This window comes from Dendropsophus ebraccatus, chromosome 1, assembly GCF_027789765.1.
Source record: "Dendropsophus ebraccatus isolate aDenEbr1 chromosome 1, aDenEbr1.pat, whole genome shotgun sequence".
NCBI classification, from domain to species: Eukaryota; Metazoa; Chordata; class Amphibia; order Anura; family Hylidae; genus Dendropsophus; species Dendropsophus ebraccatus.
In genome coordinates this window covers 155,778,763-155,798,632 of record NC_091454.1, presented here as the reverse complement: position 1 = coordinate 155,798,632, position 19,870 = coordinate 155,778,763, and the positions used below count along the sequence as shown (strand labels likewise).

The 19,870-nt window shown below is 41.3% G+C and overlaps 1 protein-coding gene across 3 annotated transcripts in view; it reads left to right on the top strand.

Annotated features, from left to right (window-relative positions):
- The window catches only part of CGNL1 (cingulin like 1), an 81,863-nt gene that overhangs the window by 3,012 nt on the left and 58,981 nt on the right, over positions 1 to 19,870 (top strand). For 2 of the 3 annotated variants that reach the window (XM_069982341.1, XM_069982334.1), the window contains exon 2: positions 15,183 to 16,747. In XM_069982341.1, coding sequence (XP_069838442.1) covers positions 15,203 to 16,747 — 1,545 coding nt within the window. In that variant the 5' untranslated portion in view covers positions 15,183 to 15,202. Of the gene's footprint in view, positions 1 to 12,254; positions 12,380 to 15,182; positions 16,748 to 19,870 lie in introns of those variants that run through there. The other variant, XM_069982350.1, reaches the window with a different exon arrangement.

Here is a 19,870-nt window from a genome sequence, read left to right as displayed (position 1 = left end):
CCCAAAGAAGCGACATGTCATTTCTTTCAGGGATTGAGCTTCAGAATATCATTAAGTCTATGGGACAAGGGGAACTTCAAGCTGAGTCTGCCATGCAGCCTTTGCTTTAAATTTCTCTGCATGTTCTGTAGTGGAAACATACTCTTATCCAGAAAGGAAGATTTCCTATTCTTGGAGCACCAGTTTCACCCCCAGTACTGCCCCATAGTCCTCAGTAGGGTGCACATCTTGTTTATTAATCTGTGTAGGGGCAGATGAATATCCCAGAACTATGTAACACCCAACCCCATAGATAGGGCATGATGGAAGTTGTAGTTCCCAAACAGCTATAGACCTTCAGGGACTGCTGGGGGTTTTAGTTCTCCCAACAAAATATATTTTTTATTAAGGTAAAATGGATACCCCAGAATTATCTATGTTGGGAGGACTACAACTCCCAGCGGTTCCTGAAGGTCTATAGCTGTCAGGACATTCTGGGAGGTATATTTTACAATATATGAGGTTGGGTGTTACAGTCATGTTAAATGAATACCCCAGAACTATGTAACACCCAACCCCATAGATTGGGAACTACAACTCCCATCATGTCCTGACAGCTATAGACCTTTAGGAACTGCTGAGGATTGTAGCTCCTGGTATGTCCAACAAGATTATATGGTATATAGTGTCTGTGCTGCAGTGACATTTTAGCATATAATTTCCTCTGTACGGTAAGTGGGCCTGTGTGCGTTGAAATACCAGGGCTGATTTTCCGTCCCAGTCTGGCCCTGGATAAGTCTGTATATGATGTCCACCAATTGAATAAATATTAGCTCATACATATAGCACAGGTACTGCACTAAAAGGGGGTGTCCACGGATATAAATAGGTATTCAACTGTTGCTCAAATGTAAATGAAAAAAACAAGACATATTAATGTACTTTCATTGTGACTGCTGTACCAGTGTACTGATTCCAGATCCCCAAATCTATTCCAAAATAAGAGTCCGCCACAGTGTTGAGATATTGCTCCATGCTTTCTTATAAATGAAATATTGCTACACGTTTGTTTTGGAGATATATTCTTGTGCCGCTGTCATAGCCTTCATACGCCTAGAAACAGAGACAAGATAGCCCATGGATTTGGGTGTATCTCATACATGTTCTCTGTCTCTGAAATGTTATCTCTTTAGTGCCTGAAGGTTGGATCCGGTGACCCTGACTTATGATTTATTTAAAAAAATCAGTCACTTTTTTCATCTTAAAGCCCTTTTCCATGGGGGGGATTATCAGCAAGGAGCGTTGGTAGAAATACTCCTTCAGATGAAAATCGACCTGTGTCAATGATCAGCTGGGGAGCGGGAGAATCGCAACTTTTGTGCGGGCCCCTGTGTAAACAGGGAATGTGCGGCCAGTAGCAATGGATTTAAATGTTTGTATGAACAATAAAGAGATTGCTCGTGCAGCCCAGCCACTCTTAGTTGTGCCATATAAAGGCAATGTAAACGAGAGCAGATCTTGGTTTGCACACGTTTGCGGCCACCACTGGCTGAAGATTGGTACATCTAAGAGGAGTCATAGACAGATAGCAGCCAATCACAGCCTAGCTTTTACAGTATTTCTAAAAATGGACTGTGAGTGCTTGCTACCTGCCTAAGACAAATATGCTGGGTGGATAAGTCTGGGCCGGTATGTACTGTATGTATGCATGAATGTACTGTATGTAGGCATTCTTCCCTCAAGGGGACAGTTACAGCCGCACAGGCTGTATGTGTGTATACTAAGGGGGAATATTAAGGGAAGCCTGTGAATGTGCAACAAAAATTCACAGTCTGAACACAGCCATAAAGGGAACCTGTCAGCACCCATTATGCGCAATCTCGGGGCTCTTACTGTAATGAAGTGTCAAAGAAGAGTATAATATGACCCTAGCCCTTCCACATGGTATTATGGAGTGTATGCTGCCTTGGCTAATTTATGCCAAAATAAGTTTTTGTTTTCCCCCTCTTTTGCAGCATGTTTTATTATTTATTGTTTGCTTGTTTATTGTTTGTTACCATTTGTCGTTTTCTATAACTTTTCTCTGAGCATTCTTTTGTTACCCTCCTGTTATGAGAATAGGTAGCTGGCGCCCCCCCCCCGTTGCTGTGTGTGGGATAGTAAACACTAGAGCAGCAGCACATGGAGGGATGTCATTAGCTATAGCCGTAATTACATGTGAGACCTGTCAGAGCAATCAGAGGAGGTTTCACCCCTGTGATTGTTGTGTCTGAGCTCCGCTGCATAGCTAAAGTGGCATCTTGGACAATACCCATTTTCTATGGGGGTGGGGATGGTACTGAGTTTTCCAACAACATTCTTTGCATTCCTGAACTTTGGGCACCTTCTGAATTCCCCCCTCCTGTGTCATGAATTAGTTGATCCCTGGGGAGGAGGAAGGGTGTGATTATTAATATATGGAGAGAAACGTTATGTAATAGAGAAGACTTCATGTGCCTTACACACATCGGTTTATCCGTGCCAGGCTGGAGAGAAATAAGCCCGTTCCCTTCAGGTTCACACTCTGAAACGTTATCTGCTAATATGTTTATACGTGGTGAAACATATTAGACCTTTCCTCTATCACTAGTAATATGTTCCCCCACAACAGTATTATGTTTTTATAGCATCTTCATACGGAGAAGATGTGTAATCTAGTTCAGCGCATTTATATAAACTGGTCTAGAAAAAGTACTTTTATAGGGAATATGTCGGCAGATTATTGTGCCATATCTGAGAGCTGGTGACAGTCTACTGTTTCGTGCTCCCCCATTGTTGTCCTATGTCTGTCCAAGGCTGAATGATCCTACCTCCACTTCTGAGACAGACTCGCCTGGCAGTGACAGCCCGCTCAGCCAATCACTGGCCATGGCTCTGTCCCTTCTCAGTCAGTGATTGGCTGACCGAGTTGTCACTGCCAGACGAGTCCGTCTCAGAAGAGAAGGCAGGATTATTCAGCCAGGGACTAAAGATGATGTAGGACACTAGGCGAGCTCAGAGAGGTAAGAATAGGCTGTTATGTTTTGTGCAGTTAATTCTGAGTGGAATACCCCTTTTAAAGACCAAATTGCCTTAGTGACGGAGGCTTGACTGCAGTTTTCCAGTAAGTGAGACACCTAGTGGTTGGTTAAGCATTGTATTTTATAAAGAATAAAGGGAAAAAAAATAAAGTAAATTTTAGAGATGTAGTATTATATCACCCCCATTCCCTTTCTGTCATTATTTTCTGGTAATTTCAGTGCTCATTTAACACCGCACAATAAATTTTACACATTGCTGGGTACCTTGGTCACTTACTGAGAGCTGTTGATTCATGGCCTAATGTACTTCACAAACCAAGTATACTCACCAGGTATCTACATAAACAGCACAGTACTGCAGTCTGGATCGCATGACTTCTTCCAGGATTGTACCTTTCCAAACATGTATACAAACCATTTTCTGGTAGGCTCTATAGTGAACACTTGCTTGGGACAACGTAAGGCTAGGTCAAGCTTCTCAGTTCAAAGTCAGTGTCATTGTTCCCAGTCAGCAAACTTACACATTGAGACATTTATTCATTTAGAAGAAAAAGAGAGGTCAGGACCCTAGAACCTTTTCTTTTCTTTCTCTCACTATGAAATGCGAGTTTACAGCCTCTCGGCAAGACACACAGATCTTTGTGCGGCTTCAGAATATACCAACGCAAAGTTAACTACATGAATTGATAAAAGGTAAAATCTGTTATGATGAATGGGCATAGGGATCATTTGTAAAGCAAGATGTCTGTTTTGTTTTCTTCTTGTTCCCCTGCTTGTCGGTGGGGCAGACTGTTATCTGACGTCTATGTTTAGTGATTTTGGTTGAGAACATCATTGTAATTTGGCGCTGTAATGGTACGGATATACCTAGCATAACTGCTGTGCAAAGGGTACATAGTGTATTCCTATGGAGGATGCACAGTAACGTGTATATCACATGCTCCTCAGTGGTTGAATTTGACATCCTAGCTGCACTGAAAGATGCCCATGGAAGACCGGGGGATCTTTCCTGTATCTCTATATGCATCCAGTTATATAGAAATGCTTTCTTCGATGGGTTCTGTACTAATTTTGACCTGCTTATACAGGCCCATAGTACCGAACCAAAGTGACTCCTTGGGCCACTGTATAAACTCTGTGCCATTAATGTAGGGCTTACACTACAGACTCTCTTAAATGTGAATTGTGACTTTGTGATTTGTGGAGAATGTTCTGCCACAAGTATATGAATGTATAGGAACTGACTATTTACTTTCCCGTCTGGCACTGAAGTCAGTAATTCCTCCTGCACTGAACAGATTAATTGTCTTCTGTGGTTTCGGTGAGCAGAATTAAAACTAGAACAAGTTTCACTAGTGTTGCCAATCAGAAACAGGAAGCAGATTGCTCGTATCCAGCCTTCCACATCCTCCTCAGCTGGGCAGGAAAGTGCATGACATCAACCTCAAGTCCTTGTCTCCAGACACAAAGAGCACACTAGGGAAACCTGCAACTCGAGCCATGTGGAGAACAATTTAGGCAGGTACAAAACATACTCTGCAGCCTAAAAGAAATATAAAAAGTTGGAATAAGGTCCTATGATCCATTAATTAGAAATGAGCGAATCAGTCAAAAATTCATTTAGCGAGGTTTGCAAATATTCGGTTGGATTTGTGAATTTTCATGAATCGCATGCAAATGAATCTCAATAAAACAGCCAAACCATTGTAACTACAATAGTGCAACTATTACAAAGTAATAATCTATTCATCAGCTATTGTTGTGAAAGTGTGAAAAATTGGAAAATGTCAATCAGCCAATCATTCCGTTTTTGCCCTGGACAGCTTTGGACCTTGGTGGGTCAGCGGCGTAAAATAATTTTTCAAACAGCACAGCAGTGGACACTGGCTTCACAGCACCCACAGACTGGTTTGAGTGGACACTGTCTTCACAGCACCCACAGACAACCCCCCACAATGTACCCTCCTCTTTGCCCCTGTCTCTCTGTATTTTGCTCCCTGCTCTGCTCTAACTGCCTGCTGCGATTTTGCTCCACTACACACACAGCCAACATCCCACCTCCAGGAAGTAGCTCACACTATACACAGGGTGAGTGTGAGGTGCTCTCATGACAGTGGGGCTTGCAGGTGATTGGATGGCCGCAAGGGATTATGGTTAATCCCTTGGTCCTGTCAAGTAACAGTACTGTACCTAAACATGTGTGGCCGCCATGTTTAGCGAATTTGTTAATGAATTTGGCAGAATTTGCTTTGCAAAACATAGAGAATTAACAGCGCAATTTACTTTGCTAATCTCTAATATTAAAGGACAACTCCCGCGGGACCCCCCCAAAAACAAACAAACACAGACACAGCATAAAACCAAAAGAAGATTTGTCAGCTCACCCACTCAGCCTTGGTTCACCAGAAATGGATCTCCGTGTTGAGAAAGCACGCGGGTGCTAACATGGGTAACCGCAACCCAAATCATCCGAGATAGGGAAAAACGTGTGCATCCGCAGCTTCGTAGAGTAAAAATAGCTTTATTTAACGTCACAAAACATAAAACAAAAAAGTGATAAAAAACACGCCGCCGTTTTTTGTTTTATGTTTTGTGACGTTAAATAAAGCTATTTTTACTCTACGAAGCTGCGGATGCACACGTTTTTCCCAAACACAGACACACACAGACACCATACTCACCATCCCTCCGGTGACGATCCCCACTCAATTCGCCCGCTGTCCGCCTCTCCGTCGCCGCCGTCCAGCGATGTCTCTGACTTCCGGGTCCAGGGGATGGAAAAAGCTGCCAGTGCGCTTGCATCACATGTATTAGCCTATGAGCTAGATGCTGATTTAAAGCGAAGGTACCATCAGGTACATTCGCTCAAAGTTTTCACATGGACGGAATGGCGCAGTCACAGGGAAGCTGGTGCCAAGGTCCGTTTTTTTTAAAGGGAGCCACTCAGCCCAATTGGGCTGACATGGTTCCCTGGAGCATTATATAAAGCTCCTGCAGCAGCCGCGGCACGTACTGGCCACAGCTGCAGCAGGAGCTTTATACCGGGGAAAAATGACTTTTATTCCCTCGGCCCGTGACAGACATGGGCGGGGAATCGGTCATCTGGGCGGCTCCCCGCCTGTGTCTAATCACAGCGCTCTGCCAGAAACAAACCTCTCTGCCTGTCAATCATTCCTGCGGAGAGCGCTGTGACTAGACACTGGCTACTTCCCCGCCTGTGTCTGTCACGAGCTGGGGGAATAAGTCATTTTTTCCGGTATAAAGCTCTTGCTGCAACCGCGGCCAGTATGTGCCACAACTGCTGCAGGGGCTTTATACATTGCTCCAAGGAAACCATATCAGCCCAATTGGGCTGATTGGTTCCCTTTAACCGCGGCTCGGTTCCTGTGCACGGTTCAGTTCTATTCACGGGGGCTGGGGCTGAAGCACTGGAGGCGCTCCCACTAGCTCACCCCCAGTGGGAGGAAACCCCCTCCCCTCTATGACGCGGCTCCATTAGAATCAAACCCTTTATCACATGGGAGCAACTCATTGGGACCAGGTTCTTTAACACATTTGATTTGTTGTAGGAATAAGGGTGTGTTTACACAGATTTATCTGAGAAATTTTTGATGCCAAAGCCAGGAACAGACTGTAAACAGAGAACAGGTCATAAAGGAAAGACTGAGATTTCTCCTCATTTCAAATGAATTTAAAAAAATCTGTCACCTAAATCTCTTGTGTAAATGCACCATTAGTTTTGAGTGGTTATCTCACTTTTTTCTATTATGGGCCTTTGCTAGCAAGATGTATATTCTTTATGTTCCGTCCATGTACCCATTATTTTTCTAAAAATCTATATTTGTGGATTAGAAATGTAGCAAACTTGACAACTTCAGCACTATGTAGAGATTTTTCTATTTTCTTCTCTTCTCTCAGACTCGCTGAAGCATGAGGAGCATGTACATGCATTGCCCAATCTTCAACAGTTTCATCCCAGGGTCCCTCCTCTCTGTTATGCTGGTACCTGTAGTGTATGAGGGAGACATGTTTGAATTTTGCTTCTTTGGGCCCTTTCCATGATGCACACTACAGTGAGCTTGGAAAGGTTTCAAAGGAGCAATCAAAGTTCCTGTGTTTCTACTCCATATGCTGCAAGTGCTAACATAATATACAGAAGGGACTCTCTGCAGATGCCACTGACAGCCATGCTCCCTCACTCTATTGTCTGAATAAGATCCACCCTACTTCCCTCATTCTCCTTGTCTAGCAATTGTTAGTCAGAATGCATATGACAGCGGGCAAAGGCTGGCATTTTTACCTGGAGGTCAACCCCTGGTGGTGGAAGATCTACAGCAGATATTTGTGTACCAACACATAATATCTTTGTTGGTCCTTGGTGTCTGTGTTTTTGCCAGGGCTGTGGAGTCTGAGTCAGAGTTGGAGTCGGAGCTAGCTTTGGCTGGAGTCGGAAAAAAAATTACCGACTCCAGCTTTCAAAAAATCTTTAAAGGGAACCTGTCACCCCCCCATGCCGGGGTGACAGGCTCCTGACCCCCGTTAGAGCCCCCTATACTCACCTAATCCCGCCGGGTCCCGCTTCTGGAGATGGTCGGGTCACGAAGATCTCAGCCGCTGCAGGCCGGCGCGCGCTCCTCAGATGAGTCCAACGCTCATAGAGAATGACGGAGCGCTGGACTCTCCTGTCATTCTCTATGAGTGTTGGACTCATCTGAGGAGCGCGCGCGCCGGGCGCTGATATCTCCGTGACCCGACCATCTCCAGAAGCAGGACCCGGCGGGATCACGTGAGTATAGGGGGCTCTAACGGGGGGGTCAGGAGCCTGTTACCCTGTCACCGGGGGTGACGGGTCCTCTTTAAAAAGTGTAGAATTGAATTTTGATATGAATTTTACAAGTTTTGCTCTTGAATATATATTATGAGCAACATTCTAATAGGACACTGGCCCTATTACATAAAGTGGGGGCCATGGAAAAGTTGTCGGTCACTATTTGGCAGTTTGTTTCTAAGCTGGAAGAGTCCATTGTGTGGGGGAAGATCTGTGCTGTTCTCTTCCTGGATGCTGGATGACTGTATATGAGCAGCAGTGTAATATGAAGATATCCTGTGTAATATAGAGGAGGAGGAGAAGACATAAGTAGTGTAGCAGTAACCTCTGTCCTCAGTGTGGGGTTTTCTCTCTGGGAGAAGATTGTGTGTTTTTCTTCAGTGTTCAATGGCTTTAGCTGTGTGTGTGTGTGTGTGCGTGCTATGGCTGCAGTAGGCTGTGTGTGTGCTATGACTACAGCAGGCTGTGTGTGTGTGTGTGTGTGTGTGTGCTATGGCTGCAGCAAGCTGTGTGTGTGTGCACACTATGGCTGCAGCAGGCTGTGTGTTTGTGTGTGCTATGGCTGCAGCAGGCTGTGTGTGTGCGTGCTATTGCCTGCCCCCACAGTGACCTTCTATATCATTGTGTGACCTCTATATCACTGTGTGACCTCATATATAACTATGTTTGACCCCTCTCTATATCATTATGTGTGACCCCTCTCTATATCACTATGGATGACCTCTATATTACAGGTATCTGGCATTGTTAGCAGTGTTTCTGTGTATATGGTGAATATTTAGTTAGAAACATAGAAGATTGTCAGCAGGAAAAGACCACCTGCTCCATCAAGTCTAGTTCTGAGTTGTTCAGGACATTGAGGCTGGAGACACTGCACACAGGAGAAGTTGCTTTATATCTTTCCTTATTCCCTCAGAAGTCGCCCCAGGATCATGTAGGACATTAGGAAGAAGTGGCTGAGCCAGTGTGATAAATATCTCCCCTGGTATATGACTGGCCATTTATAAAGGAGTTGGGAGTCTGAGTCGGTCCTTATAAAATTCAGGAGTCCCGAGTTGGAGTCGGAGCTGCGGCTTACCGACTCCACAGCCCTGCTTTTTGCTATATATATATATATATATAATATATAATATATATATATATATATATATATATATATATATATATATATATATATATATAAAACGTAGCCTGTCATTTATGGGTATGTTGGATTTTGTGACTTTTTGTCCCAATTGCCATTTTGCCATTTATGTTGTATTTTTTGTCTGTTGTGTTAAATTATATATTTATTTATTTAAATATGCTTTTTATGCAGTTTAAGGCTATGTTCACACTATGTATATTTCAGTCAGTATTGTGGTCCTCATATTGCAACCAAAACCAGGAGTGGATTAGAAACACAGAAAGGATCTGTTCACACAATGTTGTAATTGAGTGGATGGCCGCCATTTAATGGCAAATATTTGCTGTTATTTTAAAAGAATGGCTGTTGTATTGAAATAATGGCCGTTATTTACTGTTATATGGCGGCCATCCACTTAATTTCGCCATTGTGTGAACAGAGCCTTTCTGTGTTTTTAATCCACTCCTGGTTTTGGTTGCAATATGAGGACCACAATACTGACTGAAATATACGTAGTGTGAACCCAGCCTTAGGCTACATTCACTGTAATGAAGCAGCCCTGCGGCATATACCCGCACAGTTCCCCTGCTCCGAGCATCTTATCACAGAGGCTGCCCGGGCGGGGGAGAGTCCATTACAGGCATTCTACGTCTGTGTTCCGTGCGGAACACGTAACGTGTGAATGTAGCCTCAGGCTTCAAAGAAGACAAAGTGTGAATGAGGCCTTATGGTCATATAGGTCTGCTTGCTCTCTCCATAGACAAAATTATACACATATGTTTTCTTTTCTTGTAATCTACGTATTTATATGTAGGCATAATGTCAATACTTTTTAGGTTTGTACACACCTTTCTTAGAACATACGGAAATAAAAGTGCAGTAAAATAGTGGTTAGTTTGATCAACATGCAGTACATGAAACCTGGTAGCTTTTTTTGTATCTGCTTGTTTAGTCTGTGTGGTTTGAGATCAGTTTGTGGTTTGTGGTCAATGACGTTTGGGCATTTTGGTGCCCTGCAGCAGTTTATTAATGTGTTTGTACTGTTTTTACTTTACTGATATAAAAATTGCATCACTAGTTGGATAATACATGAATGTAGGTGTCAGTGTATGTCCTTACAGATCAACAATGTGATTGGATGGCTAACCTTATGGCAGCTGGTTGATATTTAAAAGTGATGGCATATTTATAGGATATGCCATTGCTTTATCATCACATATGGTCCAAAATCTGGGACCCTCATCGATCTTAAAAATAAAGGAACTGCAGCACATGGCCGAGTATGTGTACGTCCAGTGGCGGTCTTTGGCACCAAGCACACCAAGCGATCGCTTGGGGCCCCCAACATCCAGGGGGGCCCCCACGCCCCGCTCTTATGCTCAAGACCGCTGGACAGGGTCGCTGCCCCGCTCGCTGCTGCCATCTGAACTGTAACTATAAGCACTCGTAATGAGCGCACAGGGGGAGCACACAGCGGGGGTCTATATAAATGGGGGAGCACACAGGGGGGCTATATCACAGAGGGGCTATAGACTACTGGGGCTTCACAGAGGTGTCTATATACTACTGGGGGCAGCACACAGGGGGTCTATATACTACTTGGGGCAGCAGAATGGGGTCTATATACAACTTGTAGAGCACACAGGAGGTCTATATCCAAGTGGGAGAGCACACAGGGGGGCTATATACTACTGGGGAGCACACAGGGGGTCTATATACTACTGGGGGAACATACAGGGGGTCTATATACTACTTGTGAGGCACACAGGAGGTCTATATACTTCTGGGGGAGCACAAAGGGGGCTATATATAACTGGGGAACACACAGGGGTCTATATACTACTGGGGGAAGCAAACAAGGGGTATATACTACTGGGGGCAGGACACAAGGGGTATATACTATTGAGGGCAGCATACAAGGAGTATATATTACTGGTGGTAGCGCACAAGGGGTATATACTACTGGGGGCAACACACAGCGGTCTATTGTTTTGGAACGCATGTCGAGGGGGGGGCCCCAGACATAACTTTGCTTGGGGCCCCAGAAATGCCAGGACCGCCCCTGTGTACGTCACCCATAGAGAAAGAAGGTAAAACGGTAGAGGCAGTGATCACTGATTTGCTGATCGCTGTTTTTGCTTTGGGTCTCAGAATTCATATGGTTGTTATTTTGACATGTACCACCTACCTAAGCATTGTCACAGACACCCCTTTATGGCAGCAGTATTCCCTAAAGGCCCTATTACACAAAGTGATTTGTGTTCGCGTAATAGAAAATTACCTGTTATGCACAATGTTGGATGATTGTTGTCTTTCAACATTGTGAAAAGTCAAAGATCTAGATTGCAGCGATCTGCTGCCATTGCTGTGTGTATGTCTATCTAATATATATATATATATATATATATATATATATATATATGTATGTGTGTGTGTGTGTGTGTGTATATATATATATATATATATATATATATATATATATATATATATATATATATATATATATATATATATATATATATATATATTCTCCTGTTTTGTGTATATATAAGGAAGTTATCTTGTAAAGCACCCTAAATGCTGATCACACCTCTTACAGAGGTACTTCTGTGAATGTTTTGACTAGAAGCAAAGGCAGAACCAGGGTTGTGTTCAGTTATGATGGTAATTGTTGATGTAGCCTGTGACCCTGTGACGTCTTTATACATCTGTACTGGATCACCTATGAACAACTCTGAGCTGTATTATTGTTTTTTTTTTTACACTTTTATTGTAGGGGATAAAAATACAGAAAGTTGTATATAAGCCTGCCAGATATTATTATTGTTATGTATATATTGCCATGTTTATTCACTGAGTCACCAACTAGGCATGTGCGCACTATATACCAGTTTAGCTAGGATTGCTTATATAATTACTTATGATCTTGGGCTGACGTGGCCTGGGTTATATACTATTAATGTGAAATATTTGGGCTGTAAATCGCTGTATTGAGTCACACCGAGAGGCTGATGCTTCACATTCCTGGCCCATTATTTGTCATTGTTTTCCATCCTATTCCTGCAGTTTATTAGTTCTTATTTTTATATTTCCCAGTCATCCAGACGTTTGTCTATCCCTTAGCTTTTTATATCCCTTAGCTTTTTATTTCCATCATATACAGATCCTTCTAACATTATTCACACGTGAGAATCACACCTCGTATGCCGTAAATACACTACTCCTGTAGATAAACACAAAAAGTCCTGCATTGAGGAGCAGGTGACGGCTGGATCTTCATGGGAGTGTGTTCATCTAGTGGTTACTATATTAAGGGGGGCTGGTTGTGCTTTTAAATGCTGGTAGACGGACAAAAAGAGAGCCACCTATCCCCAGCAGAGTTTTAAGGTAAGTAATATATATATATTTTGTTTTTTCATTTAGTGTAGTGGATGACTGGAGTGGGTCTGCAGAGGAATAGACTCCCTGTTAGCATATTTACTTTTTCCCCCCTTAAATTCTCATGTTGTACCATACCAATATATAACCTCTTAACCTCTTTTCCAACATTATAAATGAATGACAAGTCAAGTTATGCAAAGTATGTGACCCCATTGCATATAATACTGAAATATAGGGGGAGTAGGTTTAAGCCGCAGGGAAAGTGTAAAAAAGAACAACAAGGAAAAAAAACCTCTACAAATGGTAAACTTAGTTTATGTAAAAAACCTTGTATCTCTTCATCTGGTGAATTCGGTAGACTGTATTCTGATACTTAGCTTTTTGGGGTTTAAATGCCTAAAATGTATATATTTGTAGCATCTTTTCTACTAATGTGTTTATATGGATATGATAGAAGTTTCCCATAACCTATACTTATTCAGACATTTTTTTTCTTTGAAACAAAGTTCCAACATTGGACCATAAATTGCTGGCCTTCTCTGTATTTAGGCAGCACAGATTTGTTGGGTATAAGTTTCTTTTGTTAGATGATTTTAGGCATAATTATGCAGATTACCCGGGGGTGGGGGTATTTGCAGGGTTTTTGAAGTCAGGTTTGTAGATGTTCCCTAGCGTGTTTGTTATTGTTGCATGGAACATCTTCACAAGTGGGCAAAAAAAGTAAAAGAAAATCTGTGATTTCTGAAGTCTGCTCTGGACTGGAGTCTATGGGGAAAATTTATTAAGGGTTTTGCACCCATTTTTAGGTGAATAAATGGATTTTTCACCCATTTTTGGTCTAAGTTCTATTTATGAATCAGTATTCCACAGGCAAATATTTTTCAGATGCAACTTATTTTTAATCTGCCCGTTTTGAGTATTGACCAAAAAATTTGCATTATCCGGGATTAGCACCCAGTTTATCATTTCTGACTTTTTAAAAAGTTGCACAAACATGTGCAGGCCTACGTCTGGTCAGTACCAGGTGAATATGCTTGCCCAATTTTTACTTTTTTGCATCTTTTTACATTCACTATGGCAGTGCTACATTTTAATAAACAGTCACAAGATATTAGAACAATACTGTATACACCTATCCTCATTAGAAGAGTCACAAATTAGGCTCCTTAGTAAATGTCCCCCATAGTGTGGTAAATTCGGAGCCTGAATCAAATTTTATAAATGTGTCTTCAGATGACAACAAAAGATATTTTTTTTTTTTGCATCTAAAGTGGCATTAGTTGTGGTGTGTTCTATAAAGTCACAAACTTTTGTGCAAAAAAGAGTTGTGCAAAAATTTGCACCAAATTGATTGACTTCATCAGCTGCTTCATATATGTTGTTCTACTGTTTTTTGTCATGTTGTTTTCTAGTTGTCTACCCTCAAATATAGACATTGTTTCATTCTGTAATCCACTTTTGATCTATATTTTAGAGAGCTCTCATATTTAGTGATATGAATTGTCCAAAAATTGGTTCAAAAACTTTAGAGAAGCCAAGCAGAATAAGTTTCCGCATTTACAACAGAAAAATAAAAATGCACACACCTTTAGGCTTCTGAGTGAGCAATTTTGATCCAAAGATTATTATTATTTTTTTTTTTTTTTTTTGCTGAATTTTAAATGAACATTCATTTAACGTTTAGTCTTTTACAGCCACTGTAAATGTAGATGACCATCATGAGTAGAGTACACATTTTTGGGGGGGGCATCTGCAGTTGTACATGTACTAGCTTTAGCGGCAGTGCATGTATAATATTTGCAAATTTTTGAAGTGTATTCTGTTGTATTATATAATTTGAGGACACCTAAATGTCTTAGGGGGCATTCACATGTTCCGTGATTACAGTCTGTGCTTAAATCGGTTAAAATCTTTGTGCTACAGTACTGACACAGCTGGTTAAAGATTTAAACTGCTTTGGAGATCCCAGCATCATAATGTACCATGATGCTGAGAGCTCTGCATTCCGTTCCGCAGCCCACGTTTATGCCTCATTAATGTTTATTAAACAGACTCTCTGTACAGACTATATAGCTCTTAAAGTGGCCCTTCCACCGATAGATTGGAGAGATTCTGATTTGTGTTCATAAATGGAATTTAGCAGCTGGAAACATTTGCTGTGTTATCAACTTTTCAGCAAGAAATGTTCCTGGCTGTCTCCGATAATGCAATGATAGGTTGCTTGCCAAGAGTAAACCACAATTTGACTCCCAAATAAATAATTTTGCCTTTCTTGTAGTTGATGGTATGAACATAGAAGTTGGATGACACACCTACACATTCCATCCACAATAGCATGTACAAGACATTCTGCAGCTGGCTTCTAGTATAGTCAGTTTTGTGAACTGGTTAGGTAAATGATTTTCTATGACGCTGGAGTGTGCTGTCAGATTTGGCCATGATTATAATAGTATCAGGTGCACAGAGGAGCCATCCCACAATGTAAATCACCGAAGTGAATACTAAGAGATTTCAGCACTGAATTCTGTAGCACTGTGAATACAGACTGTAACTTGGGACCAGCAGAATATAACTAATGCTATATACAGTATTTGTAAAGTTACCGACCTATATATGTACTGTATATTACTTCTATTTGTAAACTGTAAGAGGGTGTTCCAAAGTGAATACTTGTTATTTAGACCAGCAAAAAAATAATTTCAAAATCCTGTGTATAGATATTGAGTGTAAGGGCTGTTTAAAGCTAGTACTTTAAGCTTGGATGCATGTAAACCCTGGAACTGAATTAATCTAGTTTTTGTCTTTGCAGGCTATAACAAGTCAGTGGTAATGGAGCCCCGTTTTAATTTTAAATATAGACCAAAAGACGCTCTTGTTTTAAACCAACATAATGAAGACAAGAAAAGGAAAATAAGAAATTCTCAAAATGTAACCGAGGGTTCCTACGGAGTAAGCATCAGAGTCCAAGGAATTGATGGCCATCCATTTATTGTTCTAAATAATAAAGAGGGACATGTTTCACGAAATGTTTCTATGCCTGAAACGGATCGGTTTTCTCAAAGCAGATCAGTACTGAGTTCAAAAGACAGTCAAAATAGCCAAAAGGACAGTAATGAGGATTTCCCAGAAAATCCATACAAACCAGGGATTAATACATCAAATAAAATTAGCTATGTAATTTCTGGAAATAGCTCTTCAGAATTTAAGGAAGGACCCCTACAAACAAACATGTTAAATTTCCAAAGACATCCTGAGCTTTTAAAACCATATGATCCAAACGGACATTCATTGACTATAGACAATTATAAGATTTCCACAAGTACAATAACAATATCTCCCACGGAAAAAGAAAACAAGAAGGATTATGTGCCTTTTATGTCCCTGCAGAAAGAGCCGGCTGTAAAAAATATATCCACCAACCTGGGGGTTGGCAAGGACACTTCTGCCAAGCAAGAAAACCAAGAAAAATCCTCAGTGGATAACACCAGTATTTTAAGCAGTACTAGTGATAATTGTACTTCGGAGTCTTTTACTTCTAGTAATGGATCACCATATAGCACAAATTCTACAGCCACGACTGAATCTAAGAAGACCAGACCTGATGTTCTCCAGTTCAGAAGACAAGATTCATCTGGGCCAGTTCTCGAAGGATCTCGATCCCGTAGGTCGTCTTGTTCTTCAACAACTGCAACCTCGTCTCATTCTTTGCAAAAATTTTGGCTAGAAGAGCAAGAAGATGCGATCTATGCTGACAATGTAAACCGACATGAAAACCGGAGGTATATTCCTTTTATACCTGGGACAGGCCGTGATATCGATACTGGGTGCATTCCAGGAGTGGATGAATTGATTGAAAAATTTGATTCAAGTATTTCTATGCAAAGAAGAGGCAGATCAGCCAGACGGAATAGGATAAATCCAGAGGACAGAAAAAGGGCAAGAAGTGTGGATAGTGCATTACCCTTTGGCCTTCAAGGCAATACAGATTACTTAAATGAGTTTAGTAAGAATTTGGGGAAATCAAATGAACATTTGCTGAGGCCATCAAAGATCTGTCAACAGAAATCACACACACAGAATTATAAACTACCCTTCAAGAGACAGAACACCACGGGAAGCGTTGCCAGCCAAACTGCACCATTCGAAAGTGTCAATAGACAAAACTACAGTTCTTTACCCTATCAAAAAGACACTCAGAATAACAAAGTAACCTCCACGGATCAAATGGATTCAGCCACACTTCCAAGACAAAGCAAAAGTAATGACGATCTTACAACTATGACATCTACACTAAAATTACAGAGCAGAATTGCTGTCCCATCTGATGAGGGAAGTAGGAAGGTGAATGCACACAATTCAGGTCAAAGTGCACAGGTTAGTGCTAATATTTACATTTAATGGGTAATGTATTTTGAGTTTGGCTTGAGACAACCCAGGATGATGGATTCAGCTAATTATTGAGAAATAATACAGTCAAAATCAATATACATACGTTTTTTAAGGGGTTGCAGTGCTCAGAGCTCTGGCCTCTTAATTTCCTACCAAGCTCAGTACTATATGTTCTGCTGGAGGCAGGTATTTTATACCAACCATTTCCAGGTTACAGTAAAAGAAAATCAAGAATCTAAGGGTCAAACGATCTTACAATAAGACCTCACTCACACGTCCATAACTGTGGACCGGTAGCTACAGAAAGCACTATGGATTCATTGGGCCACAACTGTGGTCTGTACTAGGTTTGGCCAGTATTTTCTGCAGCAGGGATCAGAGTCCTGTAATATGTAAAGGCATGTGAATGGGGCCAATCAAATGAATAGGTCTGTAGTCTATCCACAATCGCAGACAGATTTTACAGACGTTTGAATGTTCTTTGTTGCCCATAGCAGGTAATCACAGCTCGGCTTTCAAATATTCACGAGTCCTTGTAAAAGTAAAGCTGGACTGAGACTGGTTGATATGGACAACAAAGAACATTCTTCGGATGCATGGTCTTATTTTAGGGAAAAAAAATATTTTACTAAAGAGCTCCTTTCCTAGCCTGAAAGCCAGGAAGTTTGCTTGGCTTGTTGGATTAGTGAGAAAACAGGCCGCTAGGACAAGATGGCTGCTTTCCAGCAGTCGAGGCACGGCCACCTAATGGGCAATAACATGAGCTCAGTGCTGCCCTTTCACAATGAACTTTGATAAACTTGGCTGTTATGGAAATCCCGAGCTACTGCTGTGCTCCAATCATTTTAATAAATGCCTTGTCAATCTCATTAATCACTTTGCTGTAGCCGGTCTGTCCAATGACTACTAGAGGGCAATATGCCAGCCGGGCAGAATAAAAGCCTCTCTAGTTACCTTCTTCAAAGTATAATTATTTAGGACACTGTGTTATTCCTGTCATGTCATCACTTTTCTAGTAGTCTTGTTTTGAAACTATTTATAACAATGGGATTTGTTGCTAGAATGACCATTAATTGAGTTATTCATTTCTTTCATGTTAGTTTTTTATAGCAGGTGTGAAAAAATAGTTCATGCAGCCAGCTAATTCCATATGCACCAGTTTATTTACCATCTACCATCTTCAATTTCATTGGTGCTTTATGAACTATAAAAATAGCAGTTTTAGAGCTTAAAATGGCTCAAGAAAGGAAATTTTTAGTTCTGTCAAACTCAATGGTAAAAGCTCCGCTTGAGCACACTTGTAGTAATTTTATGGCCCTTAGAATAAAGTGTCCAGGCCTTCTTTAGAGTCGTCTATGGCGTAAAGCATTACTGTTATTTATAAAAAAAAATTGACATGTTACACAAATGTCAACGGGTTTGAGTCTTGGTTCTAAGACCCCCACTGATCACTATATATATCTATCAAGGAGGAGCGCTTGTGGTTGTCCAGGCTTAGAAAAACATGGTCACTTTTGTCTAGAAACAGCACCACCCTTGTCCTTAGTTTGGGTGTGGGTTTTATGGCTCAGTTCCATTGGAGTGAATGGAGCTGAATTGTAATACTTCACACAACCTGAGGTTAGTGGTGGTACATTTGCAGGAAAGTAATGGTTTTCTCTAATCCTGGATAACCCTTTTAACTCCCTGGCTCGTTGCTTGATCCAACTTGTAGCGGGAGATAGTCTCTGTAGACTTGCATTGGATGGAGTCGGTCTCCTGCAACATGCCAGATAAGACTGTGTCTTATATTCATTTTTGCTCCCAAAGATATGCACTGTATCTTATTTTCAGGAGATGTCTTATTTTTCCATGGAGAATTCCCACTTATTGTTGGAAAAAAAAAAAAAAAAAAAAGAATATTTATTATATACTGTACAGTAGTTGTCATCACAAACCAGCATAACCCTGGTGGTGGCGGGGGTCTTACTTTTGGGGGGATGCCTTATTTTAAGCTATCCTGTAAATCCTCCACTATGCCTTATTTTCAGAGGATGTCTTATTTTCGGGGAAACAGGGTGTATTTAGCAATCGGAGGGCGTCTTAGCACGGCTGTGTCAGTACATTTGCAGGAAGATTTAAATTTTTTTTTTTAGCTCACTGTATCATAATGAATGATGATGCTGGGAGTTACGAGGTCCAGTCCATAGTTTACAGTCCGTATATTACAGACATGTAAGTAGAGCCTAAGGCTGCATTCACATATCCATGATATACAGTCCACATGCTGGATGTGTATCACGGACTGAACACTTATTACACCTATTACAATATGATGCAGTGAGCTCCGAAACAGTTAAAACACTCCACTACTGAACTGACACGGCCGTGCCATAGTGAATTATGATACAGGAAGGACCGTAAGAATTGTTCAGTCTGTGATACATCCCAAATGTGTGGATGAACCATTAAAGGTGATATCCAAAATTTTTTTATATACTGCTGCCCTAAACATAATAAACCTGTTATGCCTACCTCTCTACGCTCCCCCGGTGTCCCGATGCTGCCTCTCTGGTGTCCCCACTAACTGCAGCTCTGCTAAGACTTGTCTTGGGAGTGACAGACGCCTTAGCCAATTACTGGCCGTGGCGCTGTACTGTCTCAGAAGCAGAAAAGCTGCATTCAATGGGGGATACTGGAGAGGCTGCATCGGGATACTGGGGGAGCACAGAGAGGAAAGTATTACGAGTTTATTGAGTTTACCAACAGAGCAGCAATATATAAAAGAAATTAAAATGCTGGATAACTCCAAAATCCAGATTAGCACTTTTATGTAGCCTCAAAAATCTGTCATGGTTTTTCCTATTCCTGTTGATAGGGCACAGATGACAAATCATGGTCTTCTTAGGCTGTATTACTAATCACTACTCCACCCATCTGTCTATCTCATGAAAACATATGTACATAGTAGGGTGGAGAATGTACATGTGATTTGAAGGACTTTCCGAAGTCCTCTGTTCCTCCCTTTTAAGAAAGAATTCATCCTGTTTCAGTCACTTGTTCAGCTGTTGAATGGTTAAATATATCTTTCTTTTAATGCTTTGTTCTAAATGTGTTACTGCAAAGATA